At 40.2% G+C, this 27,449-nt stretch overlaps 2 protein-coding genes and 1 pseudogene across 2 annotated transcripts; 1 reads left to right on the top strand and 2 right to left on the bottom strand.

Moving 5' to 3' along the window:
- Window positions 1-992: 992 nt before the first annotated feature.
- Window positions 993-4,214, bottom strand: LOC121761252 (annotated as a pseudogene).
- Window positions 4,215-12,334: 8,120 nt separating this feature from the next.
- Window positions 12,335-13,014, top strand: LOC121762948 (40S ribosomal protein S17-like). The gene has a single exon (XM_042158977.1). The coding sequence runs from the start codon at window positions 12,408-12,410 to the stop codon at window positions 12,837-12,839; it is 432 nt and encodes a 143-aa protein (XP_042014911.1). The 5' UTR covers window positions 12,335-12,407; the 3' UTR covers window positions 12,840-13,014.
- A 1,335-nt stretch (window positions 13,015-14,349) lies between these two features.
- LOC121762762 (MTOR-associated protein MEAK7-like) lies at window positions 14,350-18,047 on the bottom strand. The gene is made up of 8 exons (XM_042158750.1): window positions 17,931-18,047; window positions 17,761-17,863; window positions 17,566-17,670; window positions 16,454-16,539; window positions 16,163-16,365; window positions 15,714-15,894; window positions 15,187-15,364; window positions 14,350-14,913 (listed from the first exon to the last, which is right to left on the bottom strand). Exons 1-8 carry the CDS (start codon window positions 17,981-17,983, stop codon window positions 14,611-14,613), a joined length of 1,212 nt encoding a protein of 403 aa, XP_042014684.1. The 5' UTR covers window positions 17,984-18,047; the 3' UTR covers window positions 14,350-14,610.
- Window positions 18,048-27,449: the final 9,402 nt, after the last annotated feature.

The following is a 27,449-nucleotide window of genomic DNA, read 5'->3' on the forward strand; positions in this document are numbered from 1 at the left end:
GATCGTCTATCTTCGCGCACAAATGAAGAAGTAGTAGTTTTATCCTTTTTAAAAAAAATGTATGACTTGTATTTTTATTTTTTAGGATTTTTAATTTGCTTTGTCTAGGATTTGTAATTTTAATTTCTACTGAACAATGTATTTTCCCGATTTGAATTGTCCAACGTATTGCATTTACTAGTAAAATAGGTTGAAGTTGTGAATAGTGCAATTTAGTAGTTGTGGCCTGCGTTGGGGCCTGCATGGTTAGAGCAGTTGTGGTCTGGGACTTAAATTTAAAGAAATGATGATGTGGAGGGGACTTGAAGCCTGAATCCGGGCCAGGGTTAAGGATCCTCTAAGAAAGGTATATTATGAAAAATGGAATGAATTTGTGAATGTCTCTGAGATATTGAGGAGTATTGCTATTTAAGTTTTAAACATATCAAGATTCATCTCTCTTTTTTACCATTAGTAATTACAACTTGAGAACTTCCGAATAGACAAAGATTTCAATAGTAAAAGTAACCGTCTCATTATAGTAAATTTTCCCCAACATAAGAAGTCTCTAAGCGTATATATAAAATGGTATTGAGAGTCTCATAATGTATCCATTTAAAGTCCATTTTCACATTACTACTTTCTTATTATTTTTCATAGTATATCATTTTAGAGGGAGAAAAAAAGTTAGCAGTACTACAACAATGTGCAATAATAGAGCATACCAATTTGAAAAGCGCTGTGGATTTGATATTTCGAACAATCGCATACATAATAATGACTAATTTAACAATAATATTAATGACACCCTGCCGTCTATATTTAACCCCATTTCGTCTCAATAATCATGCATGGTTTTAAAATCGTGGTTAAATTATCTCTCATTTCATTTACTCGTCTACCTACATGTCACCAACTCTCATCCAACTGTAAAACATCATGTATGAAAATAATTGCCTCCAAAATACTTATCTGGGGGCTAAATAATTTCGAGAAATCACTGATGATTCAAATTGGTTTAGAAATAAGTCACTATAAAAAATATGCATCAATTGCACCATCATATGCATCAGGTTTCACATGTCATCATAAATATACACAAACTGGAAACCTATTTGTTGAGCGTATTAAAACTAACTTCTTACCATTAATATCGAATCAAACTCTCCAACCACAATATCAGACCTATAGGCTATAGCTAAAATTCAAGAATCGAGTGTGTGAAACAGAAAAATGGCCAATGTTATCTAAGTGTGCTTGAAAAGTGTATTATCAATTAATGTCACATAACTGGTATTGAATATGTTATTTGCATAGCTGACAATGCACACCTTTGAAAGAGGAAGTCCCGAAAGCAATAATCTCTCCGATCCTTCGAGCAACAACAATAGCATGTCGAGACGATCAGATTCGCAGACTGTCATCCAAAGCACAACCAACTTACATAGATTGTCATTTCCTGTATTAACAATATCATCATTCCTCCTACCTAGATGATCTGCAAGATGTTGACAGAATAGGTTCATAGATCTTGTGGAAATTGCAGGTGATACGGCTGGCCAAGCTTGTGCAGTCCGAACACACCAATGGTGGGGCCATCATGCATGCATGTCTGGTGTCGCGAATATCTTCACAAGAAAGTTCTCATCTTGCTCTGGTGCAATCAGTCTGGAAGCTGATGCGGATGGATCTTTTGAAGAATACATGATCTGGTCTGTTTTATTGCATCAAAACAGAGAAACAAATTTCCCTCGAGATATATAAGCCGTTCCATAAAACTTGGACGGTTTCTCTGGAGCTGATTCAGTACCTGCTGAATGAGATACTTGTCCATCTCCCTCTCCAATGCATGGTGAATAGAGAACTTGTCGTATTCAACATCTTCGTATAGATGGGAAACCATGCAATCAATGGTGTCTAGATCTCTGCGCAATACATAAGCACTTCTTGATGCCTCATCAAGCAGAACAAGGTTACCTCTTTCTTTCTTAATCATATTAGAAGGGAAAAGAGCGAAACAAATGGGGCTCCCAGCAAGGGCAACTAGCGCATTGGTAGCCATTGCTATGGCTGTTTTGGCCATACCTGCAGCAGTTGCTATCAAACACAAGGCTGATTGTGCTGAACGATAGTGTGGAAGATGGACCCTTGACCTTGGCTTTACTGGGTGATGATTAAGCCCGTGAGTGAGCTGGGAGAAGCGCTGGCGCATATCATCAAAGTTCTGTGAAGCATTAGAGATGAAGGGATTTTCAAGACGGTCAAACTGGAGAAAGACATTATACGCCAAGTTGCACTGGGAATCAGAGAGTGAATATGAGTCAGAATCAAACTCCAGCCTCCAGGGGAAGGTTATTAAGAAGATCATGTATAGGAGCATATGCAAGGCGATCCTGGTGGACTTTCTGGTAGAGAAGGAAGCATAAACGAGAAGTTTGCTCACTATGATCAAAGTACGTAGCAACAATATCAGTAAGTGGGCTGGCGCTAATAATGGAAAGTGTCTCTTGAACACACTCACGGCTTGGTTGAAGAACCTGTTCCAACAACTTGTCTCCCTGAATACCATCCAAATGTTCACTATCTACAGTTGGGTCAAAGGTACTCAGAATCTCACCATAAGAACTTGTACGGACTGTAAGAGTGTATTCTCGAGTAAGGTCAATAGTTTGAAAGGTGCGGGCACTTGACCTAGGGGTATTCTCAACGGAATCACCTGAATTGTGATTTATAACAGTCAGATGATAGTATAACTTTAGGAATTAAACAAGGACAATGTATCAGAGCAGATTTTAGAAAAAAAGGAAAAGTGATTTCAGTGGTACTGACAACCCTATTGAATGGTCCTTGAGTTGGTCAGTTGGTTGGAGGGTTAAGGATATGGAGTATTTTTCATGATCTTCTAATTTTGGTCTGATAATCCTGCTTTTTTGCATCTTTTGCTATATGTCTTTATGTCTTCACGAAGAACTGGGGTTGAACAATTCTCTCTATTTGACGCTTTAAATTTTCCAGATTCATGGGACTTGGAGAGAGTTATGAGAGTTTACCTTGTGGTGGCAGTGTCTTCAAACAAGACAGCATTGAAACCAACTAAATGTTGTTGAATGACTAGCATCTCCAAAATCATCTTGTACCAAAGAAAGTTAATTGTAGCCTCTATCTGAAGAGAAGTGACTTCCAAAATACTCTTGTTCTAGATGCAGAGCAAAGAAACTTAAGATGGCAAAGTGATCGCTCCAATGGAAACTCAAACCAATCAGCAAGTTAGGTGTGCTCTGATAGATTTTTGAATAAAGAGGGAAAAATTAGAAATAGATGAAACTAATCACATTCAAGTATCTCCCAATCATTTCTTTTAAACATAGAAAATACTATGAAAGTGTTGTGTCGAAAAAGAACATATTCAAACCCATAACGCACAAAATTGAGTTAACAGGAAGCACCAACTGCTGAGGCCACTCTTCTTCAGCTATCTGGTATCAACTATTGAGTTTGAAGCTTTAATTATCTAAATCTAATGCCACTAACCCTAGCCAATCAATCAGGTGAAATGCGTATTTAGGAGTGTAGGGTGATCAAGGAAAAGTCTTGTTCACAATTTGCACTGAACAAAAGCAGTAAACTCCAACGCTTTCCTTCATCCAACGACCTATATGTTCCTAATTAAACTGAATTAGATTATTTCTCCAACTTCCTAAGCATTTATTGGCAAGTGAATCACGAATCAACTCGCCAATTGTTACTCAATGCACAACAATACCCTTAAGGGGGTGTTCACTCTTGAAGATTAGCCTGGATATAGTAAAATAGGATAAGCTAATCTATTGGTTAATATTCAATTTGAGTCTACTGGCTTGAATCATTATCCAGTGGGGAAAGTAAGGGCTGCATTGGAGAATAAAAATACTCAAGCATCTATATTATCAATCCTAAATAATAATGTAACCACACCTGGATACATCTAACATATTATTAAATCTTTTAATTTCATATATCCACAAACGTTCCAGAAATTATACACCTTACACAATCTAAATAGAGTTAGAAAAACAAATACTATCAGAAAAGAAACAGCGCAAAAGTTTATGCACAATCCACATGATTACGACATAAATTTCTGCTAAACTAGCTCAGATAGCGTCGAGGTAGCGATCGGCTACACAACCGAACCCAAACAGTCTAATTTTCAGCGAGACGGTGAAATCATAAGCGCATAGAGTAAATGAAGTGAGGAAAATACCAAAAAGAGCAGATTTCCGAGTTTAATCTTCGCAGCAAGCAGTAGAAGGCCAGGGCTAATTGCTTTGCCCTCGAAAATGGCAACATTAAGGCCATCCACGATAGGAATAGCCCAGCAATAGCCCAGCCATAGCCCAGTCACTGCCACATCAGCAGCACTAAAAATCCTCCTGCCACATCATCAAAACAAGCAAATAGCCCAGCAATAGCCCAGTCATAGCCTAGCCACTAATATCCACATCACTATTAACAAATATATACAAAATGAAATAATTAACAATCACACAATATGCGAAATTTAATTTACGAGACATATACGGGAAAAGTTTAATAATACTATTAAAATTTTAAAAAGTACAATAATTTAAAAAGTACATTAATTAAAAAAAATACAATAATAAAAAAAAGTACATAAATTTTAAAAAAAATACTCGTTAAAACAAGTGGTGCGAATGAAAATGACGAACAAAGCGCGTATATATAGTGTTTCGAAAAAAAAAAATTATTTTTTCGCGCTAGGCGGTGCGCTGGGCAATCCGGGCGCTGCAATAGCGCCGAACGGACCGCCCAGCGCACCGCCCAGCGCTGCGCGGTTTCTCTCTCCAATCGCCCGCTGGGCGGCTGCAATAGATCGCCCAGCGAACCGCCCAGAGCCGGCGCTCGGCTGGGCGGTCGCTGGGCGCCTATTGTGGATGGCCTAACAATCACGATTTGCGGTGTGCAGAAGCTATTTTTCCATACTGTTTACTTCTATGCTTAATAGATATCCCATTTTTTTAATTAAGATTAAAGTCCAAAAATGATTTTTTACTATTTTGGTTCTAAACATTATCTTTTGAATTTTTGTATCCCAAACATTTCAACTCGAATCACAATCGGTTCTGTTAAATTGTAACATTCAACGTCTTTAAATTAAATTTTGACCAAATTAAGCATTTGGATTATATTTTTTTTATTATTCCAAAAAAAAATATTATATTTAGTCAAACTAATTATTTTTAAAATATTAAATATTATAATTTATTCAATTAAAAGTGAAACAAATTCGGTCATGCTCATCTCCTTCTTTCAAGCAATTCAGAAATCTTCCACCGCCGTTCCACGTCTGAGACCTCCAGCTCCACCACCACCAATCATTCCAGCAGCACCACCACCCCAACCACAGAACCACCACCCCAATCCGGACGACAACAACCCCTAAGCCTAAAGCACGACTGTCACGGCAGTCGGGGGGACATTTGGCAGCACCCGCGACAGCACCAACGCGCTGCGGTCCCAGGGTCAGATCGTCGGCGGCACCGGTCGTGGCCCTGTGGTCATCATGGCTGCCTCCTTCTGCCACGCCTCCTACGAGAGCCTCCCCTTTGAGGAAGAAGAAGCGTCGAACCCAGATGATGAGCTATCCTAATGCGGCGGAAAATCAACTTTTCCGATCACGAGCGTCGAGGCGAGCGCCGACCACCGTGCCCCTCCACCAACCACCACCTGCCAAATCTCTTCAACTTTCCAAACCAAAACCAATTGAATTTTCCAATTTAGGGGTATTCATTTCTAGTGCAGTAGAGAGAGAATCAATTGGGGAAGAAATGGGAGAGAGAATAGAGAGCACGATTTAAATGATAAATTGCTTATAATAATTAAAGATATAATTTGGGAGTGAATAATCACAATTAAAGATTCTAATTCGGTCAAAATTCAATTTAAAGACATTGACTGTTATAATTTAACGGAACCGTTAGTTTTGGACCAAATGTGATCCGAGTTGAAATGTTTGTGATACAAAAATTCAAAAGATAATGTTTAGGACAAAAATCGTAAAATGGACATATGTTCAAGACCAGTTTTGACCTTTACTTTTTAATTAATTACTTGATTTTGTTTCTTTCAATTGAGACATTTATTTTCGACACGAAGTTTAAGAATAGTGTGTTAAATGGATGGTGAAAAAAGTAAGAGAGTAAAGTAAGAAAGATGAATTACTTTTTACTAAAAATAAAAATGACTCAATTAACTTGGAACTTCCCAAAATAAAAAAATGACTCTATTAACATGGAGCAGATGGACTACTGCATTATTATACAGAATGTATTAGAGCATCCACAATGGCAATAGCCCAGCCATAGCCTAGCCACAAACTCCTCCTGCTACATCATCAGCACTAAAAACTCCTCCTGCCACATCATCAAGACAAGCAACTGGACAAGCAATAGTCTAGCCATAGGCTAGCCACATTAAACAAAATTATAAAAATAACAATCACACAAAATACAGAATTCAACTTACGACACAGATACGAGAAAATTTCGACACGAAGTTTAAGAATAGTGTGTTAAATGGATGGTGAAAAAAGTAAGAGAGTAAAGTAAGAAAGATGAATTACTTTTTACTAAAAATAAAAATGACTCAATTAACTTGGAACTTCCCAAAATAAAAAAATGACTCTATTAACATGGAGCAGATGGACTACTGCATTATTATACAGAATGTATTAGAGCATCCACAATGGCAATAGCCCAGCCATAGCCTAGCCACAAACTCCTCCTGCTACATCATCAGCACTAAAAACTCCTCCTGCCACATCATCAAGACAAGCAACTGGACAAGCAATAGTCTAGCCATAGGCTAGCCACATTAAACAAAATTATAAAAATAACAATCACACAAAATACAGAATTCAACTTACGACACAGATACGAGAAAATGCAATAATTTTATTTAAAGAAAAAAAAGGTACATTAAAAAAAATTACATAATTAAAAAAAAACTAACGCCATGCAGTCCTCCACGCCCACAACTCTTCAATTAAATCCTTTTGGAGTCGAATATGAGCTTCCACTTGGCGCATGTCGGCATGTGCTTGGAGGCGGCCGACTTCATCGTGAGGTATTCCACTTCGTACGTTGGGGACGGTCACACCGTGGCTTGGACCGGCTTCATTATCGTCGTTGGCCCAACTAGTCAGTTGTACACCTTCATCTTCGACAATCATGTTGTGCATGATAATACAGGCGTGCATTAAATCAGCAATTTAGTCGACATGCCACAAACGGGTTGGACCCCTAATTGCCGCCCATCGAGACTGGAGCACACCAAATGCGCGTTCCACGTCCTTGCGTGCCGACTCTTGCCATTCCACAAAGTAGGCCTTCCTTTCATCTGATGCACACCTGATCGTCTTCACAAAGACGGGTCACCTAGGGTATATCCCATCCGCTAAGTAGTAGCCCATATCATGCTGGTTCCCGTTTGCGATAAAACTGATGGCCGGACCAACGTCGTGGCACTGCTAGTTGAAAATGGGCGACGAGTTGAGGACGTTGAGGTTGTTGTTCGACCTGGCTACCCCAAACTATGCATGCCAAATCCACAGCCGGTAATCAGCTACGGCCTCGAGGATCATCGTGGGATTCTTTCCCTTGTAGCCGGTCGTGTAGAACCCTTTCCGGGCAGCGGGGCAGTTCTTCCACTCCCAATGCATACAATCTATGCTGCCTAACATACCCGGGAACCCATGCTTCTCCCCGTGCATCTGCATCAGCTCCTGACAGTCTTCGGGGGTAGGGGTTCGAAGGTACTGATCACGGAATATTTCAACCACGCCCTGATAGAAATACTTCATACATTCAAGGGCAGTCGTCTCACCGATGTGGAGGTACTCGTCTCACATGTCTGGCGCGCCTCCGTAGGCCAACTGTCTGATTGCCGCAAGGCGCTTTTGAATAGGTGTGTGGCCGGGTCTGCCAGCCGCATCATGCCTGAAGCGGAAACACATATATCGACGCTCCAAAGCGTCAACAATACGCATAAACAGGGCCCTGCTCATCTTAAAACGCCGTCTGAAAAGGTTGGCGTTGAACCGCGGCTCCGGTGCGAAGTAGTCTTCATATAGCCGCTGATGTGCAGCTACGTGATCCCGCTCAATCACTGCTCGGGGTGGACAACGGGTCGAGGTCGAGGTACCGCCGGCTGTAAGGCCCTTTGTATCAGCCGATTTATCTCACGGGACGTATAGGCCTCCAACTCTTCGTTCATTCGCCGTTCGTACTCCTCAGCATCCCCACCACTACTACCACCCGCGCTACTCATTTCGCGTTGTTGCTCTTGTACAGAAATTAAGATAGAGAGAAAACTCGTTAAAACAAGTGGTGCGAATGAAAATGACGTGCAAATCGCGTATATATAGTGTTTCGAAAATTTAAATAATAAAAAATAAAAAATCGACTGGCCGATCGCTCGCCGATCGGTGGCGGTCAGCCGATCGACGAGCGCATCGGCCAGTGCTCGGGAATCGGCGTGCGCTGGCCGATTTGGCTTTGGCCGACTGCAATGGTTCGGCGAGCGGGCCGGCCAGCGCTGGGAATCGACTAGCCGGTCCGCTCGCCGCCATTGTGGATGCTCTTACAACGAGATTAAATTGATCTAAAATTCTTCTAAAAATATGAGTACATGAGATTAAATTAATCTAAAATTCTTCTAACAATTGATTCAGTTACTGAAGATCAAATTGATTTGGATTATTTATAACTAATATTATTATTAAACCGAGATTATACTACTATTTCGGAAGACTAAATTAAATTAATCGTACATATTATTCTAAGATTAAAAGTATCAATTATATTTAACTCAACCAAATAAATATTCGTTGTTCACCGTAATAATCTCATTTATGAACGACAAAAATTTTAATAAAAAATAGAAAACATTTGAAAGAGATGAAAATGGATAAAATAAAAGAGATGGAAAATATAATACTAATAAAGTTTGCATACACAAAAGTTATACTCCTCCCGTCTTTGAAAAGTATGCCTTATTTCCTTATTATTCCGTCTTTGAAAAGTATGCCTTATTTCCTTATTATTCCATACTTGGAAAATATGAACTTTTTTAATTTTAGAATAGTTAAACAGCGCATTACCTCTACACATCATTTTATTTACAATTTATTTCATTAAACAACATTACTAATAATGTGAAGTCCATTTATCTCTCTCTTACTGTTATACATCAAAATTCGTGTAAACCAAATGTTTATACTTTTCAAATACGGAGTACTAATTTTGCTATGCAAACGAAAATAAATAATAATGTATGAACTACTCCCTCCGTCCCACAATAAGGCTCTTATTTCACTTTTACAATAAATGATAAGTATACTTCATATTCCAGTAACTTATCCCACTCACATTTTATTACTCTCTCCGTCCCGCTTTAGGAGTCCCGGTTGATCAATTTCGGGCGTCCCACTTTAAGAGTCTTAGTTGGGATAAACTAATAAAAAATGTGTACAAAGTAAGTAAAAAAAATGTTAAAAAGTGGGTTTCAACATCCATTACAACATTTATTTATTACACACTGAATTAAAAAGTGGGTCCCAACATCCACTACAACATTTATTTATTACACACTCAAACACTTTCTTAAAACATGTGCCCGACTCAACCGGGACGGATGGAGTATAAAACTAATACTCCGTGAGACCTACATTCCACTAACTTATTCAATCCACTTTTCTTTATATTTCTTAAAACTCGTACCATAATTAAATATGACTCATATTGTGAGACGAAAGGAGTATTTCTTTATTAGTCTTGAAAAATATAAATATTTGGTTCGGACACAAATTTTAATGTATAATTAATAAAGTAAAGAGGGAGAAATAATAATCCAAATAGTGTTAGATTGGTCTAGATTGTGATAGACTGTCGGGGGTGTGGATTAGGGCACCCGCAACGCTGTGCCGTTGCGGTTCCTATGCCGTTCCGGCGGAACGGTTCCGCGGCGGCACGCGTTGCGGGGTGCGTTCCGTCGCCGTTCCGTGCCGTCGCCATTCCTATGCCGTGCCGCGTTAAATACTCCTATTTCATACTCATTTCAATCACAAACACACATCTATTCCTCTCTATTTCCACCCCAATTTTCATCTCAAATCAACTATATTTTCCTTCTCCCAAATTTAATCAAACTAATGGATCCTTATGAACAAATGCGTCAAATATTGGAAGAATCACTTGAAGAAGATCGACGACGGGAGGCGGAAGAAGCCGCGCCGCCCCAACGACGCTCCCGTACGTACATCCATCGTAACTGGGAGGAAGCCGCCGCAAGGTTAGTACGCGACTACTTCTGCGATAACCCGGTTTGGGGAGATACGTACTTCCGTCGCCGTTTCCGCATGGGGAAACCGTTATTTCTCCACATCGCGAATACTTTGGCAGCCCGGGAAGAGTTCTTCCAGGAAGGGTTCGACACGGTCGGCCGTCCCAGCCACACGACGCTGCAGAAATGTACTGCAGCAATCCGCCAGCTTGCGACTGGACAAACGGCCGACATGTTCGACGAATACCTCCACATCGGAGACAGCACTGGGCGAATGTGCTTGCTCAAATTCTGCCAAGGCGTCCGGGCAGCCTTCACCGACGAATTTCTCCGAAGGCCAAGCACGACCGATTGTCAGTTCCTGCTCAACCTTCACGAAACAGTGCACGGATTCCCCGGGATGCTCGGAAGCGTCGATTGCATGCACTGGCAATGGAAGAATTGCCCGGTGGCGTGGAAGGGATCCTACACGAGCGGCCACAAAGGCACCCACCCAACCGTTATACTTGAGGCCGTTGCCGACTACCGCCTTTGGATCTGGCACGCGTACTTCGGGGTCCCCGGGTCGAACAACGACGTAAACGTGCTCCACCAGTCCGACCTCTTGACCGAAGTTTTGGATGGTAAAGCGCCGGCCATCAACTTCGTCGCCAACAACCGGCTTTATAAAATGGGGTACTATCTCACCGATGGCATCTACCCGAAGTGGCCTACCTTCGTGAAGACGTGCAGTGGGTCTGCGAACCCAAAGCAGACTCTTTTTGCGCAGAAGCAGGAGGCTGCTCGCAAGGATGTGGAGAGGGCGTTCGGGGTTCTCCAAGCGCGCTTCAACATCATCAAAGCCCCGGCTCGTACGTGGTTCATGGAAAACATGGTCGACATCATGTATACGTGCATAATCTTGCACAACATGATTTTCCAAGACGAAGGACCCGAGGCGGGAAATTGGTTCGACGACGAATCCCCCGGAAGCTCAACCGCAAGTAGTCCGCCTCGAAGTGGAGCGCATCCGTCTATACAAGAACAGTTATCTATTCGTGCAAGGACACGCGACTCTAGTGCCCACACCCAACTCCAACATGATCTAATTGAGCACATTTGGGCAAATTTTGGCGGATGAAATTATTAAAATTGTGTACTTTTATTTTTTTAGGATTTTAATTGTGTGCTTTTTATTTTTTTACGTTTAAGTTGTAATTTTTTTTAATGTTGTGTGTTTTTTAATAAAGTGTGTTTGTTTTTTAAAGTGTGTTTATTTAAATTGAATTGGGTTGGAAATAAAAAAAAATGAAATTGAATGAATAGTAATTTAAGGAACGGTTAAGGAACGGAGGGTTGCAGGTTCCGTTCCTTAGTTAAGGAATGGAGTAAAAAAGTACAGTGGGGCCCTCAAATAGTGGTTTAAGGAACGGTATAGGAACATTATAGGAACAGCGTTGTGGATGGCCTTAAAGGTTGAATCCAACTTATAGGGTAACAAGAGTAGCATATACTCGTTTTCATCAATTGTAAATAGTAGTATTCCGTAATACGCGGAAACATGCATAAAACCCTTTTGCTAATTAATTGTTTTTTAAGACATTTAATTTTGTGGATTTAATTAAGGTATTTTTTTATAAAATCACTCAATGAGATACTCTCCGTTCACAATAAACGTTTTATTTTGTTATATTCATCCGTCCACCAATGAATATTCTATTTATTTTTCACTTTTAAGTAATGAACATTGAACCCCATATTATACTAACTTTATACACTCATATTTGTGTCAAAGTGTTGCAACATAGTAAGACTGTAGTTTGTAGTTCTACCATTACTGGGCTCAGCATTAAAATGCTTTTTTCATTTTTTTTGGGGCTCAGCATTAAAATTATTACCGGTCCCGATTGCGATTCGTCCAAGTCGAAGCGGAACAAATAAATTTGCTGAACCCGTGGCCCATTTTGAAATAAGCATAAAAGACAGGGCCTCATTGCTAAACCCTAACTAAATCCCCTTATATATAAATCAATCAATCAATCGCAAATCGTCTCCTCAAAGCGCAAAACCCTAACAGCAGCACTCCACTCTCCCATCTCCCCGCCGCCATGGGTCGCGTTAGGACTAAAACCGTGAAGAAATCATCCAGGCAGGTCATCGAGCGCTACTACGCGAAGATGACGCTCGATTTCCACACCAACAAGAAGATTCTGGAAGAGGTCGCCATCATCCCGTCGAAGCGCCTCCGCAACAAAATCGCTGGGTTTTCAACCCATCTGATGAAACGGATCCAGAAGGGGCCGGTCCGCGGCATTTCGCTCAAGCTGCAGGAGGAGGAAAGGGAGCGCCGTATGGACTTTGTTCCCGACGAGTCGGCGATCAAGGTTGACCGCATTGAGGTCGACCAGGAGACTGTCGATTTGCTGGAGTCGCTTGGAATGAAGGATCTCCCAGGGGTCGTTCTCAGAGAGGAGGATGGGGCTATTGGAGGCGCGCCGCAAGTCAGCTACGGCCGTGGAGGAGGTGCCAGGCGTTATTGATCAAGTTTTTTTGGTTAAATTTATGGTTTATGTTTTTGGTCATCTCTCTTTCGGATAATTGATACTCCTTGTTTGTTCTTGTGTTGAACGGACTCATCTGTTGCTTTCAATATGATTATTTGATGTTTGTTAGGTGAACTTAAATCTTTCTAATATGAATTTTGATATTATATGATTGATTTAGTGTTGATTTTATTGTCGATTGCGGCTGCTTAGATTCCCTATCTTGTTTACTTCCTAGATTATGCTCTTTTAGGTTGCATATCATGAAATTTGTTTTGCCCTCCCAATCATATTTTATAAATTTTGTATTTTGGCCACTTATTTCCTAGACTATGCCCTTTGGAGTTGCATCCTCCCAACCACATTTTAAAGCCCTAGCCAGTAATTTAATCACACTGATATTTTTAATCGTAGTTGCAATATTTCATGGTTGAAATTCTATAAATATTGTAGGATTGTTATAGGACTAGTATTCAATTAATGCTTACTGGTTTTGAACCATAACATTTTGGTTTTTTGGGCATTTTGGTTCTCTGATAAGTGATAAGCATTTGTTGAACTTGGGTTTATGATGCCACAGATTGTTATGTCATTGTTAGTATGAACCTTTTCAAATTAGTACTAGTATATTTCCCAACAGTTTAGTTTGTGAATCGCTTTTTGTCTCTGTTTCACTTTTTGAATTTTAATTTGATTCTAATACAGCTACCAACTTAGACTTGTGATTCTATGGTTGGCCTTTCTATAGTGAATGTATATCTGCTAGTACAGTATTTATGTTGTTAATTTTACTTGTAAATGTAAAATTAACTCATTATTAGCCATGTTAATGTTAAGGAACAGATGTTTATTTAGAGCATCTCCAATGGCGGACGTTCGGTCGGACATCCGGTCGGACGTCGCGACCGGCGACCGGGACGTCCGCCATTGTGGCGTTTAGGGTCGGATACGGACGTCCCGTGAGGACGTCGGGTGTCCTCGGACGTCGGCGCGACGGGCGGGCGGACGTCCGCCATTGTGGCGTCCAGTCGGACGTCCGGTCGGACGTCCCGTTTTTAAACTTCAGCAGGATATCATCGAAGATGTTTGGACTCGGAGGGGTTGACGTGATAATGTATGAAGTTTTTTTTTATTAGTATGCAATTTTTTTTTTCGAATCATGTATGTTTTTTCCAATGAAGTTGTTAATTTTTCCGATGAAGTTGTTAATTTTTCTTGTAATTTTTTCGAATAATGTATGAGGTTTGGACTCGGAGGGGTTGACGTCAAATTTTATTTCCGTAAATGTAAATTGTTTTATTTGTAAATGTATGATTTTTTTTTATTGCGGGATGTCCTAGTGGGAAGGGCGGACATAGGAGGGGATGTCCTAGTGACGTGGCAGTGGGATGGGAAGTCCTAGTGACGTGGCAGGAGGTGTTTTTGGGATGTCCTAGTAGGATGTCCACCCACTGGAGATGCTCTTAGTAGGTCATATTATTAATATTGAGCGTGAATTCTACAGAGATTTCTAGCCAAACCCAGAATTTCTTACGAATACTGATTGCCGAAAATTAGTTGCCCAAAGCCAAACAATAACCAATGTAAACACGACCCATACAAAGCAAACAATGAAATTGCATGTAGATTCTCGTACTCTATACATGAATCGATCTGGTACAGCATAACATTTTGCACACTGGGAGGCCTTGATAGTTTTGGCATCTAAAGAAAAATATGTTATGAGGCTCAACATGCCAACGTTCAAGGCCATATTTGTGCATAAGATTTATTCGCTTGAATTTGCAAGTCCGACCATATTAAGCATATGACGATCCTCCTTAAACCTGTCGAGCACTGTGCCTTTAAGACCTTCAGGCCTATCATCTCCTGCTGCAGGGACAACACCCCAGCATTCGATCGTCTCTGGATATATTCGAGTGGTCTTGGACAATGATGGGCTTCCAAATGTAGTGCACTCAAAGGTGTGGCCCTGATCAAAATTTGCTGATACAAACAAGCCTAGATGGTTTATTTTGCCTCCAAAGCCAATGCCATTTGGAATGCTCTCTGAACTAAAACCTACAGCACACTGCAAAAAACAAGAAATTTCATAATGTGACCACCATAGAAACGCAGTGTATATTATGTCAGGTGAATTCATCACATAGTTTTGATACCTAGACCTGCATGGACTATGAGTTTCAACCACATTCTTTTGATTCTAGAAAACCAAGATATGGTCTATTCTGCCATGTTTATAAACTTTAAGCAAATAATATATGCTGAGGATGTGAGTAATGCCATATTGTACCCTATGTTGAATCTAATTGACTGATTCATTGCAGAGAATTCAAATACTTACCCATTGTATATTATGGTTGGCTCCAGTTGGCCGGAAACTTGCTGCTTTTGGGTATAATTGAAAAATGAAAGACTTCATATCCCCATAAAAGTCAGGATGTCTTTCCCATGGCTGAGAAGCATAGCCTCCATAGATGCAACCTTCTTTATCTTTGATGACCAATACTGTAGGTGCTTTTCTGCAGATTAAATTGAGCTGTTACAATTCCATCCCTATTCAAAGATAGAAGTGGCAACCTAGAAACTGACACAGAAATACACACATTTTGGCCACCACCCTCCTCAAAATTACAATGATACAAAAGCAAACATATGCCTTTCGGCTAATTACATCAGAGTCATGGGCTCAGCCACTCAGATATGCATGCATGTGGACATATTTGTTCTCAATACAAAACCTAATTTGATGAGTCAGTGCCACAGACAGTTGATGTCCCTTATTGCATGTAAATCTATGCTTATCCTCTGGGACCGGTATCAAAGCATTAGAACACAATTAAAAAATGATGTCATAAGCAAGCTACTCACATCATATGGCCCAAAAATGTGTTGAAACTTTGCCCATGAACGCCACTGTGATATAGAAGTTTCCACTCCTTCAAATCATGATGGGAGAGTGCTCCACCAATATGCCAAGCATATTCCTTTGTTAACAAGATTTGACCACGATCAATATTGTCTGGAATAAGAAACTTTGGAATCTGAGTACCTGCAAACACGAGAAATGAGTTTCTGAGAGCGACTGCTTTTAAATTGGTCTCAGTTAGACTCACTACTCAATTTTCATGGAGGTATAACTTGTATATGATGCAAGAGATAAAAGATTGCTGTAGTTATAGAAAACCTTTTTTCACATGCAAATGGACAAGACTCGAATGCTATGAGGAAAAATAACAATTGCGGTAAATTTGATCTATTATTACACAGAGTTGTACCCTCGTCAAAGAAGGCGTGCAGAGAGATAGATAACTAGAAACCTGAATCAGATGGCTTTAACAAACTGCCCAGATATTTCCTGACTGCTGGAACATGAGCACACCATTTCTGGAAATCTTCGAGGGACATGCTATCACTAGTAAGATTTGCAGAATCAATGAAAGCCTCAATTTGCTTAAGCTCGGAGCCATCTTCATGAAAAAGGTTATTGAACATTGAAGTTAAGACAACTTCAAGATCAGATCTAGGAAAAACCAAGTATAGTAATATTAGACTGGAAAAAATGGTTTATTTACATAAAGAGCTCTATAGTAAGAAATGCCATTTGTTACCTTCCAACTATACCATCATCTGATACATCTAGTATTTGGAAAACGAATTCTTCGATCTCCTGCTTCGTTCCCTTCTCATATGTCCCCTAAAACATGAAGAAAGAATAAACTCACACCTATGTTCTACTCATTTTAATAGGTTGTTAAAACTAATAACTCACCTCCCACCCACATTCCACGTGCACACAGAAAGGGAAAAAAAGTAGAGGAAGGCGACAAGCTAATGCGGGGGAGCATTTGTGGGTTTAAATGAAACTAAGTGCATTTTATTTGCAAAAAGACTTAAAAGGAGATTCATTTTGTACCTAGGTTTTATTAACAAGGAAATAGAGGGAACATAAACTTAACTCCATCTGTGCCTGGGTTTCGGTACTGCATGTCCTAAAGTTGGATGAGTCTTGTGTTCAGGTTGTAAGACTACAGTTATATTGGGATAACAAGAGGGATAGCGCTGAAGTGTCCAAAAAATAGTACTACTACTTAAAGAAGTCAGTTCTAGCAACTAGCACTGCAGCGTAAATGTATAACACCACTATATGAGCATCCACTCATCCATATCGTCTTGTAGAGCTTGCCAATCAGATAATCATTCACAATCTATGTTTGGTTGCACTTCATGAGATGATAAAATATAATCTGTCTCTGTCGGGCTTCATTTACGTTGCATTAAGTCCTCTTTATTTTAAATTCTTCTTTGCTTCTTGTTCTCACATCAATATTTATCAAATCTCTCCTTATGGCGCTTGGTTCAAGTACTTAAACTGATCAAGTAATGGCTGAGGAAAGAATCACTCCGGGAATCAGATTTAACAAACAACAATTTTGATTCTGGGAACCCCCAATACCAAACAGCATTAATGAGAGTGATGCCCCTAATTTCCATTCCCCAATTTGAGTAACCAACCAGACTTCCCCAAATAACATAGTCATTCTTATATAGTACTCCTACTGAGTAACAAGGCAAAGTATCCTGTGCCCAAAGCTGGCGAAGTTCCTAACTATCAAACAAACAAATAATTATCCTTTCTACAAAGCTCTTAGAAAGTGTGTAACATAATAGGCCATAACAAAAATTTCAAGGACAATTAGTTCCCCTAAAGCTGCAAAATTACCTTAGCAATAACGAGGTCTTCAAAAGTAAGCCTTCGATCCTTCCGTTTCTGTGACACCAAATCGAAAATTCTATCCCCAAAAGGCCCATCGATGCCAATGTACGCCTATATACATACATATGCAAGCTCATACGTAATCACCTGAAATATGCGTAGAAACTGCAAAATTGTTTGTAGCGGAAGGAGAAACAGCACCTTGAAAACATCAGGAGAGACGTATTGTCCGTTAGTTTCGGACTGAGCAGCAAGCGATGCGTGGAGCGATCTCAAATCATCCAATCCCTTGGGAGTAAAAGCTCTGAAGATATGAAAAACACTGTCAGCATATTTGGAATTGCATATCTCGAAATGATAAGTGAGAAAACCTGGCAGCGGCGGAGTAGCGGGGATCGTCGGAGGATGATCCTGAGTTGCCCATTGCTCCACCGCGTTTCGGTATTTTCGTTTATACAGTAATCAGGAATGCAATTTAACAATATCTATTTTGAAATTACATTTGACAAAATTGCATTAAAATACTCATAAATCGCATTAAATCTGAAATACAAGTAATATTTCGGTGTGAAATTGCCACAGAATTTATTATTATTATTATTATTATTATTATTATTATTATTATTATTATTATTATTATTATTATTATTATTATTATTATTATTATTATTATTATTATTATTATTAAATAAATTGCCATGGACTTTGTAGTCCTACACTTGGCGGAACTATAAGACCATCCACAACGCGTCTCGCGCCGGGCTCGCGTCTCGTCTCGGAGAGACGAGACCCCCGCGAGACGCATTGCAGCGGCCATCTCGTCTCCAGCTCGCGACCGGCTCGTCGCGTAGCTCGTCTCGGAGAGACACGAGACGAGCTGTCTCGCCACGCGCCCGAGACACGTGGCACGTCCCCATGCGTGCGTGACGCCCACACTCGCTGGCCCGCGAGTGGGCGTCGTCACTGATGACGCAATAATTCATTTTTTTTTAAAAAAATCGATTTTTAATAAAAAAAAAAAATTTTTTTTTCAAACGGTAATATTACCGTTAAATATTTATTTTCATTTTTTAAATTTTTAATTTTTTACTCTATAAATAATTCTATTCAATACTCATTTCAAACACAAACACACATCTATTCCTCTCAAATCCTCTCTATCACTCCAATTTCCATCTTCAATCAACTCAAACAAATGGATCCTTTGTACTCGAGGCCGTTGCCGACTACCGACTTTGGATCTGGCACGCGTACTTCGGGGTCCCTGGCTCGAACAACGACGTAAACGTGCTCCAACAGTCCGACCTCTTTACCGAAGTTTTGGATGGTAAAGCGCCGACCATCAACTTCGTCGCCAACAACCGACGGTATAAAATGGGGTACTATCTCGCCGACGGCATCTACCCGAAGTGGCCGACCTTCGTGAAGACGTGCGGCAGGCCAGCGAACCCAAAGCAGGCTCTTTTTGCGCAGAAGCAGGAGGCTGCGCGCAAGGATGTGGAGAGGGCGTTCGGGGTTCTCCAAGCGCGCTTCAACATCATCAAAGCCCCGGCTCGTTCGTGGTTCATGGAGAGCATGGTCGACATCATGTATACGTGCATAATCTTGCACAACATGATTGTCCGAGACGAAGGACCCGATGCCGGAAATTGGTTCGACCCCGAATCCCCCGGAAGCTCAACTGCAAGTAGTCCGCCGCGAAGTGGAGCGCATCCATCTATACAAGAACGGTTGGCTATTCGGGCAAGGACACGCGACTCTAGCGCCCACACCCAACTCCAAGAGGATCTAATTGAGCACATTTGGGAAAACTTTGGCGGAGAATATTAAATTATGTCATTTTTATTTTTTTAGAATTTTAATTATGTCTTCGCTTTTTTAATGTTAAGTTGTAATATTGTTTTAATTTTAATAAAGTGTGTTTGTTTAAATTGAATTGGGTTTTAAAAAAAATTATAAATTAAATTGAATGAATAGTAATTAAGAGACGGTATAGAGACGGTTAAGAGATGGAGCGTTGCAGCCTCCGTCTCTTAGTTAAGAGATGGAGGAAAAAAGGACAGTGGGGCCCTCAAATAGTGCTCAAATAGTAGTTAAGAGACGGTATAGAGACAGCGTTGTGGATGGCCTAAGATTTGTTCATTACTTATTTATTTTTTAGGTCAAGACTTTATAATTTTGTAGGTATATTTTTTAGTGTACAATCATCTAGAAATGCAATCATATAAAGTGAAATCGGCAACAAACTCTGCCACGAGCAAGTTCAAGATATAAGCCATTTCAATGTGACCATTTTAATGTTTTTTTTTCATGTACAGAGTATCTGGATTTTAATTTAGAAGTTGGGTTACCTTAGAATTTGTTTTCATGAACTATCAAATCGATCAAATACTATAGTGTATATTGTTATAAAAGTTTATGGTTAAATGGATAATGTAATGCAAGGACGCAATAATGCTGACTGAAATTGTTTGCCAATAAATATCTTTTATACTCCACTTTATTAAGGAAATTGTGATTTTATAAAATGAGAAAGAAAAAAAGTTTAGCTGATTATTCCACTATATAGAGAATGACCATCTTATATCCGAATATATAGTAGCCATATTATTGAGGGTAATGAGTAATGACCTTTGGAGAGTGCAAGAGTTGGCAAACAAAATAGATATACATGGCTTCAACAAATCATCTAAAAAGACACCTGTCCATAAATTAAAATCTTGAATATATTCTAAATCATATACTCATGTTTTGCTATTTTCGTTTGTCCCAACTTAAGAGTCCTATTTCACTTTTACCAATTACCATAAATGGTAAGTAGGTCACACATTCCACCAACTTATTCCACTCACATTTTATTATAAAAGTTATATATATATAGGGTGCTGTTAGGTTGAGATTATTTAGCTAAATTGAGAAATGAGATGCAATCTCAGCCACTAATCCACAAGATTAACGACATGTCAACAGCTATCACATTATGTCAACACGGGGGTATAAGTGTCATTTCGTGTTTTAATGTGTCGGATTGTTGACATGGCTTGTATGTCTAGTTGACATGACTTATAATTGTTGTTGACATGGTTTCTATGTGCAGTTGACATGGTTGTACGTGTAGTTGACATGACTTGTAACACAGTTGACATGGCTTGTACGTGTAGTTGACACGATATGTACCGTAGTTGACATGACATGTATGTGCCGTTGACACGATATGCACCATAGTTGACATAGTGTCACCAACTTATATATCAAATGTCAACAACTTATAGTAAAATGTCATCAGCTTGTATATCAAATGTCAACAGCTTGTCAAAAACTTGTATATATTGTCAACAACTCAAAAACAATTATTGTAATTAAAAAATAACAACTATTTGACTTAATCTTCTCTAAGCATCATAGTATACAACTATGCAATAGCTTAATTGATAATTCCATAACAGAAACGGAGACGGAGTCGGAGGAGATTGACTCGCAGGAGGTGGAGCGGCTGAGGGAGGATCTGTTGGACGGAATCGACGAGGATTCCGATCTCTGCACTTGCATCTCCGGATTGCGGCGAATCCGGAGAAGATTTATCTAATGCTTTTCATATCCCTTTTCATTTGTGTAAATGCTTTTACAACTGTCAAAGGAGAAGTTGAAATTTGAAACCTGAAACCAAGAATCAGATCTGGAAGCAAAGTCAAAACTATTTTATTTTAATCAATTCGAGCTAATATTTTACTATTCTGTTTAGTACCCTATAAATTGGTAGCAGGAAAAATCAATTCAGATCACCCAACTGCAGTGAACCGCACAGAAATAAGCAAGCAATCGAGAAGTTTAACCGAACCGTACCGTATCATAAAGGGGGAAACGAAATGGAAGACAAATCGTCGTCGAGGAGAAGGTTCTCGAGATCGGGAAGAATTCAGAAACCTGTGGCGAGCAGTAGTACTATGGAGGCAATTTCGCACATTAACGGCGGAGAAATCGCGGCGGCGGTGGCGGAGGATGGACGGGTGAAGATCGTGGTGAGGAAGGAAGATCTAAAGCAGGTGCTAGAGGCGATCAGGGAAAATGGCGGAGGCTGGGTTCCCGTGACGAATTTATCGCTAGAGCAGCGGCTGAATTTGACGCGTAGAAGGCAGATCTTGAGGGCGGCGAGTAGAAGCCGACGTTCCTGTGCGCTGCTAAATTTTCAATGATGTGCAGAAGGTGGAGGCGTAAGGGAAGAAGAATGGGAGGGGAGAAGTTAGTTTTCATTTGTTTTCAACTAAATTTACCATTATACCCTTTCATAATAAATTAATCTAAAAATATTTTTTGTGTGGCAAAATCTGGACCACTCATTTAATAAAAATGAGTGGCTGATGTTGCATCTCATTTCTCAATTAGCCTAAAAAATCTCAATTGATCATGGACCTATATATATATATTTAAGTGGGACTCATATTCCACTAATTTATTCAACTCACTTTTCTTTATATTTTTTAAAACTCGTGCCCTAACTAATTAGGACTCTTAAGTTGGGTCGAAGTAGTAATGATTGTTATATCGAATTTATAATTTAGGGAAATTATATCATGTAGTAATGGACATAAGATTGTTATATCGAATTTATAAATTAATTCAGTTTCAATTTAAAATTTGGGGAAATTATATCATGTTAATTTAGAGCATCCACAACCGTGCTCTTGCCAGCGGCACGGTTGTGGGCCCGGGCGGTACTATTCATGCCTGCTCTCTGGCAAGAGCACAACACCCACAACTGTGCTCTTCCGCAAGGACGAGCACAATTAATATAAAATTCAATTACACAACAACATTTTCATAATACTAAAATTCATTAAAAAAACCACAATAAAAATTACAAATTACAAATAAAATAAAAAGACATAATTAAAATCCTAAAAATTAAAAATTACATAATTAAAATACTAAAAATTAAAAATTACATAATTAAACTCCTAAAAATTAAAAATTACATAATTATTGGCTAATATAACCCGAGGAAGACTACGCATCCGGCGGCACCAACCCCAATTGTTTTTGGAGACCCAATATCATGGACTCGTGCGTTTGAAGTTGCGTGGGGGTCATAGTTGACCTATCGGCCATATTGAGTTGGGCCAAAAGGGCCCACAACGAGTTGTTCGGGGGTGGAGGTGGAACATAGGGTGCGGGTTCGGGAGCAGGGGCAGATGAAGTCGCGGCGCGACGTCGTTCGGCCGCCGCCTTCTTCCTACCTTGCGGTCGGCGTCGGGAACCGCTTGGTCCGGCATCGGGGCTACCCAAGTTAGCTCCGGCGAGTTGGCTAGCCACTTCTTCCGAGCCGGAGTCGGATAGTGCTACCGACCGTGAGCGTTTGGAGGAGCCGCTAGAGGAGGATGTTATGCCTCCCTTATACTTCGGGTGCGTCCGCGTCTCCTGCCAAACGTTAAGATATTTGAACGACTTACCGTTCATGGATTGGTAGGTGCTCAGCGAGGCGGTGATGATGTCGACCTCGCTTTGGCCGCTCCCGGCATTCCGGGACTCCTGGATGAAATAGCCGTTGAACTTGCCAATTTCTTCGTTGGCTCGGCCGATGCAGTTGCGCACCATACTCTCGTTGCGCTCGATCGTTCCCGGCGGCCGGTGTGCATTGTACCGGCTAGAGACGCGCCACCAAAAGTGATCGCCGGATTGGTTCGTTCCAACCACCGCATCTTCGGAGATTTCCAAGTACGCCTTGAACAATCTTTCCATCTCCGCCGGTGAGTACGGTGTGCGGACACCGGCGCGAGATGGAGGATTCGGCATTTGGGAAGGGGCGCGAGGCCTAGGCTCCGGTGTCCACCCGTAGCGCCCATCGGAGGCACCTTGATCGTCGATTGGGTATGGCCGGTAGCCACTCGGAACGCCCGAATCTTGGGTGAGAGGAGGGGCCGAATATTCCGTTTCCGGACTAGGAAACGGTTGCGAACCGAACCATTCGGGGTTCCAACCGTGAGAGCCGCTTGGGTTGTCGTCGTTACCGGACATAGTGGTGTTGTAGGGTGTGAGAGGAAGATGAAAATGGATATGAGAGATTGAAGATGAGAATGGAGATGAGAGAATGATGATGAGAATTGTGTAGTGAAAGTGTGAATTTTTGGGAGTGAAATTGGGGGTATTTATAGATGAAAGTGTGTATTTTTGGGGTAAAAAAAATAAAAAAAAAATTAAAAGTGGGGAAAAACGGTTATAAACGGATATAATTTTTTGGGGAAGTGAAAATTTTTTTTTATTTTTTATCGGTTTTTTTAATAAAAAACCGATTTTTTAAAAAAAAAATAAAAAATTGTTTGAAACCAACGGCTATGCCGTTGGCGAATGGGAGAGTGACACGTGTGCGTCCGCTGGCACGGACGTGCTCGATACATCGAGCAGCGCCGTGCCAGCGGCGCGGTTGCAGCGGCGGCGGTTCTTCGCCTTGCCGCTGGCACGGACGGCGGTGGCGCCAACCGCCACCGCTGCGGATGCTCTTATGTACATTCATGTTTATTCTAATTCAAAATCGTTTTCTAGGGGCTATATTTTGCTCTTTTTTTATATCTGGTAGGTGATCTTGGTGTTATTCTTTCTCCTTTTTTTAATTTTTATGAATCAATGTACATAATAACATAAAGAAAATTACAACCATGACTCGGGTATGTTCGAGGGATACAGTCAACTAGCCTAGGCTAGCGAGCCGGGGAAGAAGAAGTAACAAAATACAAACAAACTTGGGTATACCCAAGAGCCCGTAACAAAATACAAACAAACTTGGGTATACCCAAGGGCTTGTACTAAGCCAGATTACAATAGCAAACCCGATAAACCAGAGGTTAAGTAGTGGATCCTAGCCAGCCTAATGGCTTAGACAAACGTCCTTTCCATGTATTTTATACGGAAACATAGGCATACCCATGTGGGATAGTCCGGGTCTATCCCGAAACCTCAAACAAAGACACTCCAGCGGTGGAGAGCAGGCCTCATTAAAACCTCTTGGGGCAAACTCCAAATAGAAAAAATCACCAAGAGGAAAAAGAGTACCCTGATTGGGGAAAAGTGGGAAGGGGATCGTTTGATGATACAATGAGGCTCCCGAGCCTAGAACATGGACACCGTTGTTTATCATACAAAAATTACCATACCGACATGCATGGGGAAGAAGGGGCTCAAATATGCGGGGGTGGCCTATTCTTATTATATGTGGATATGTGCTTTTGCACAGATTAATGCCAACAATTATACCAAAATTAACCTTAATTAATGCTGAAATGGGATTTGAAAGCGATTATGGGAATTAATAAAATACTCCAATTAGGTACTCCATCCCTGAACGTTATTTAAATTAAAAAGACAGATTATATAAATAGGAATAAGATGGATATTTATATACCAAGGCTATGTCACTGCTCTTTTATAGTGACAGCCTCAGCACATTTCGGAAACATTTTATTCCATGCAATATATCTCTGCCCAAATTCATCAAATTTGGCAGCAAAAGCGGCACAAACATAATAAGCAATTTGACCATATGAAGCAAATGATACCATACAATTAGGCTAACTGGCTAACCAGCCTCCATACTCACTCCAGCAGTCGTCTGTGTTTGCACCATGCTATGGCAATCACGTACAGGAAGAGAGTGCTGGCTGAGCCACCTCCGACAGTCCACAGGAACCTCGTCATCCCGTGTACTTCGTCTTTAAAGAGCTCGATGATGATGTTCATACCAAAAATTCCTACAACCACCACAAAAGCACTCACCACAAGAGTTGTTGTTGTTAGCATAACCCCCATTTGAAGATGGTTTTGTTTGTCATCGAGCATAATATTGATGTAATCTTCTGTATCATCGACGTACTCCCTCAACTTCATACACAATCACAAGGGCAGAAAATCAGTAACTTGCTGGGTCATTTCCAAAGTCCATTTCCAAAACACAAGGGAATCAAGCATGGTGCCAAATATAGTGAAATCAATGAATTAATATTTCAGGAAAAAGAGCAAGGTTTCTGAGTAGTATATTTCAATATGAAGAAATGCTTACTCCCTCCGTCCCATAGAAATAAGTCATTTGGTATTGGCACAGGTTTTAATGCATAATTGATAAAGTAAGAAAGAATGAGAAAAAGTAGTTGAAATTGTATAGTGGATAGTGAGACCCATAAATAATAAAGTATTTAAAAGAGAAGGAGAAAAAAGTTGCTATAAATGGATATAGACTATTTGTATGAGACGGACGAAAAAAGAAATATGACATATTTCTATTGTACGGAGGGAGTGTTAAAATTCTTAATATCTTGTCCCACATCGACTCGGTAACGATCCTAGCTCACCTACAAAAGTATGAATAATCCTCCCTTTTATAAGGCATTTTAAAGGGTGAGTGGTCAATTTTTAATATGGTATCAGAGCGGCCCAGATTCAATACAAAATTACTTAGAGGGCACTTTCTGAAATATAGTCTTCATATAATACAAAGAATTGAATTGAATTCACTGTGCAGATCGTAAAGTGACGGTGTCAGGCGCAAATATGCAGTGCTGATATTTATAATTCACATGTAAAACGTAATAATATAGTAGTAATAAAATCATAGTATTGTTGAATCATAAAGTAATATCTTTTCAATATGATGGCATTCTTTGAATTGGGTCCATCTCTTTTTATTTATGGTAAACATTTAATTCGAGTACATCCAGTTAACTTTAAATTTCCCATTTTTTTCAATTTGGTCCGTGAATATTTATGAACTTAGGTTGTTGCATTTAAATTCACGATTGACTCCATGTTGGTTTCATTTCTTTAGAGCATCCACATCCGTGCTCTCGCCAACGAAAACGGATGTGGGCCCGAACCCACTTTTTCTGCCTGCTCTCGCCAACGAGAACGGATGAAGAGCACAACACCCACATCCGTGCTCTTCCACAAGGACGAGCACAAGGGTCCCACCATTCCATTATTCAATTTAAATAAAAACATTTCCACAAAATTAAAATACATTAAAAATACCAGGAATAATATTACAAAATACATTAAAAATTAAAAATTACATAATTAAAATCCTAAAAAATAAAAATTACATAATTAAAATCATAAAAAAAAATTACATAATTAAACTCCTAATCAATAAAAAATACATAATTCAACTCCTAAAATAAAAAAAACCACTACTCGTGGCCAAATTTCGCCCTAATGTGTTTGATTAGGTCTTCTTGTAGCTCAATGTGGGTTCGGGTATCGCGCATTGTGTGCCTTGTTTCGAGCCTTTCGTGGGCTCCCTCCCGGTCACGATGAATGTAGCGGCGAGTTGATCTAGTTGGTTGAGGAGGAGGGGCGAGGGTATTCACTGCGACATATGCTTCATAAGCGGCACAATGTTGTTCGTAGTATTCTTGTTCTTCGCGCTCCGCTTCCGCAATGAGATGAGTGAAATCCATTTGAGGTTTTGAGTGAGAGATGAAGGTGTAGATAAGTTATATGAAAAATATGAATGAGAGATGATTTGATGTGAAAAATGGATGATGAATGTGTGTATTTATAGATGATTTTGGGGAAAAAAAATAAAAAAAATACAGAAAAACGGGGAAAAAGGCCATTTTTTTGGGATTGTGAATTTTTTTTGGTATTATTTTTCGATTTTTTTAAAAAATATATAAAAAAATGATTTTCCAACGGATATGCCGTTGGCCAATCAGAACGCGCCACGTCGCCTGCTCGCTGGCACGGACGTGCTCGATGCATCGAGCAGCGCTGTGCCAGTGGCGCGAGCGCAGCAGCGGACAGCATCTCCGTGCCAGCGGCACGGACGGACGCGTCCCCGCTCGCCGATGTGGATGCTCTTAAGTAGATACTCATTTCCGAATTCTGAATATTTAAGTTCATATGCT

The sequence above is a fragment of the Salvia splendens genome, chromosome 13, assembly GCF_004379255.2.
Source record: "Salvia splendens isolate huo1 chromosome 13, SspV2, whole genome shotgun sequence".
NCBI lineage: Eukaryota > Viridiplantae > Streptophyta > Magnoliopsida > Lamiales > Lamiaceae > Salvia > Salvia splendens.

What these genes read in the sequence shown, in the direction of transcription:
- LOC121762948 (XM_042158977.1), top strand. Translation starts at nt 12,408, where the DNA reads ATGGGTCGCGTTAGGACTAAAACCGTGAAGAAATCATCCAGGCAGGTC.
- LOC121762762 (XM_042158750.1), bottom strand. Translation starts at nt 17,983, where the DNA reads ATGGGCAACTCAGGATCATCCTCCGACGATCCCCGCTACTCCGCCGCT. An exon ending in CGCTACTCCGCCGCTGCCAG is followed by an intron (nt 17,864 to 17,930) that starts GTTTTCTCACTT and finishes TCATATCTTCAG; the next exon opens with AGCTTTTACTCCCAAGGGAT. An exon ending in GATGATGGTATAGTTGGAAG is followed by an intron (nt 16,366 to 16,453) that starts GTAACAAATGGC and finishes GGTTTTTCCTAG; the next exon opens with ATCTGATCTTGAAGTTGTCT.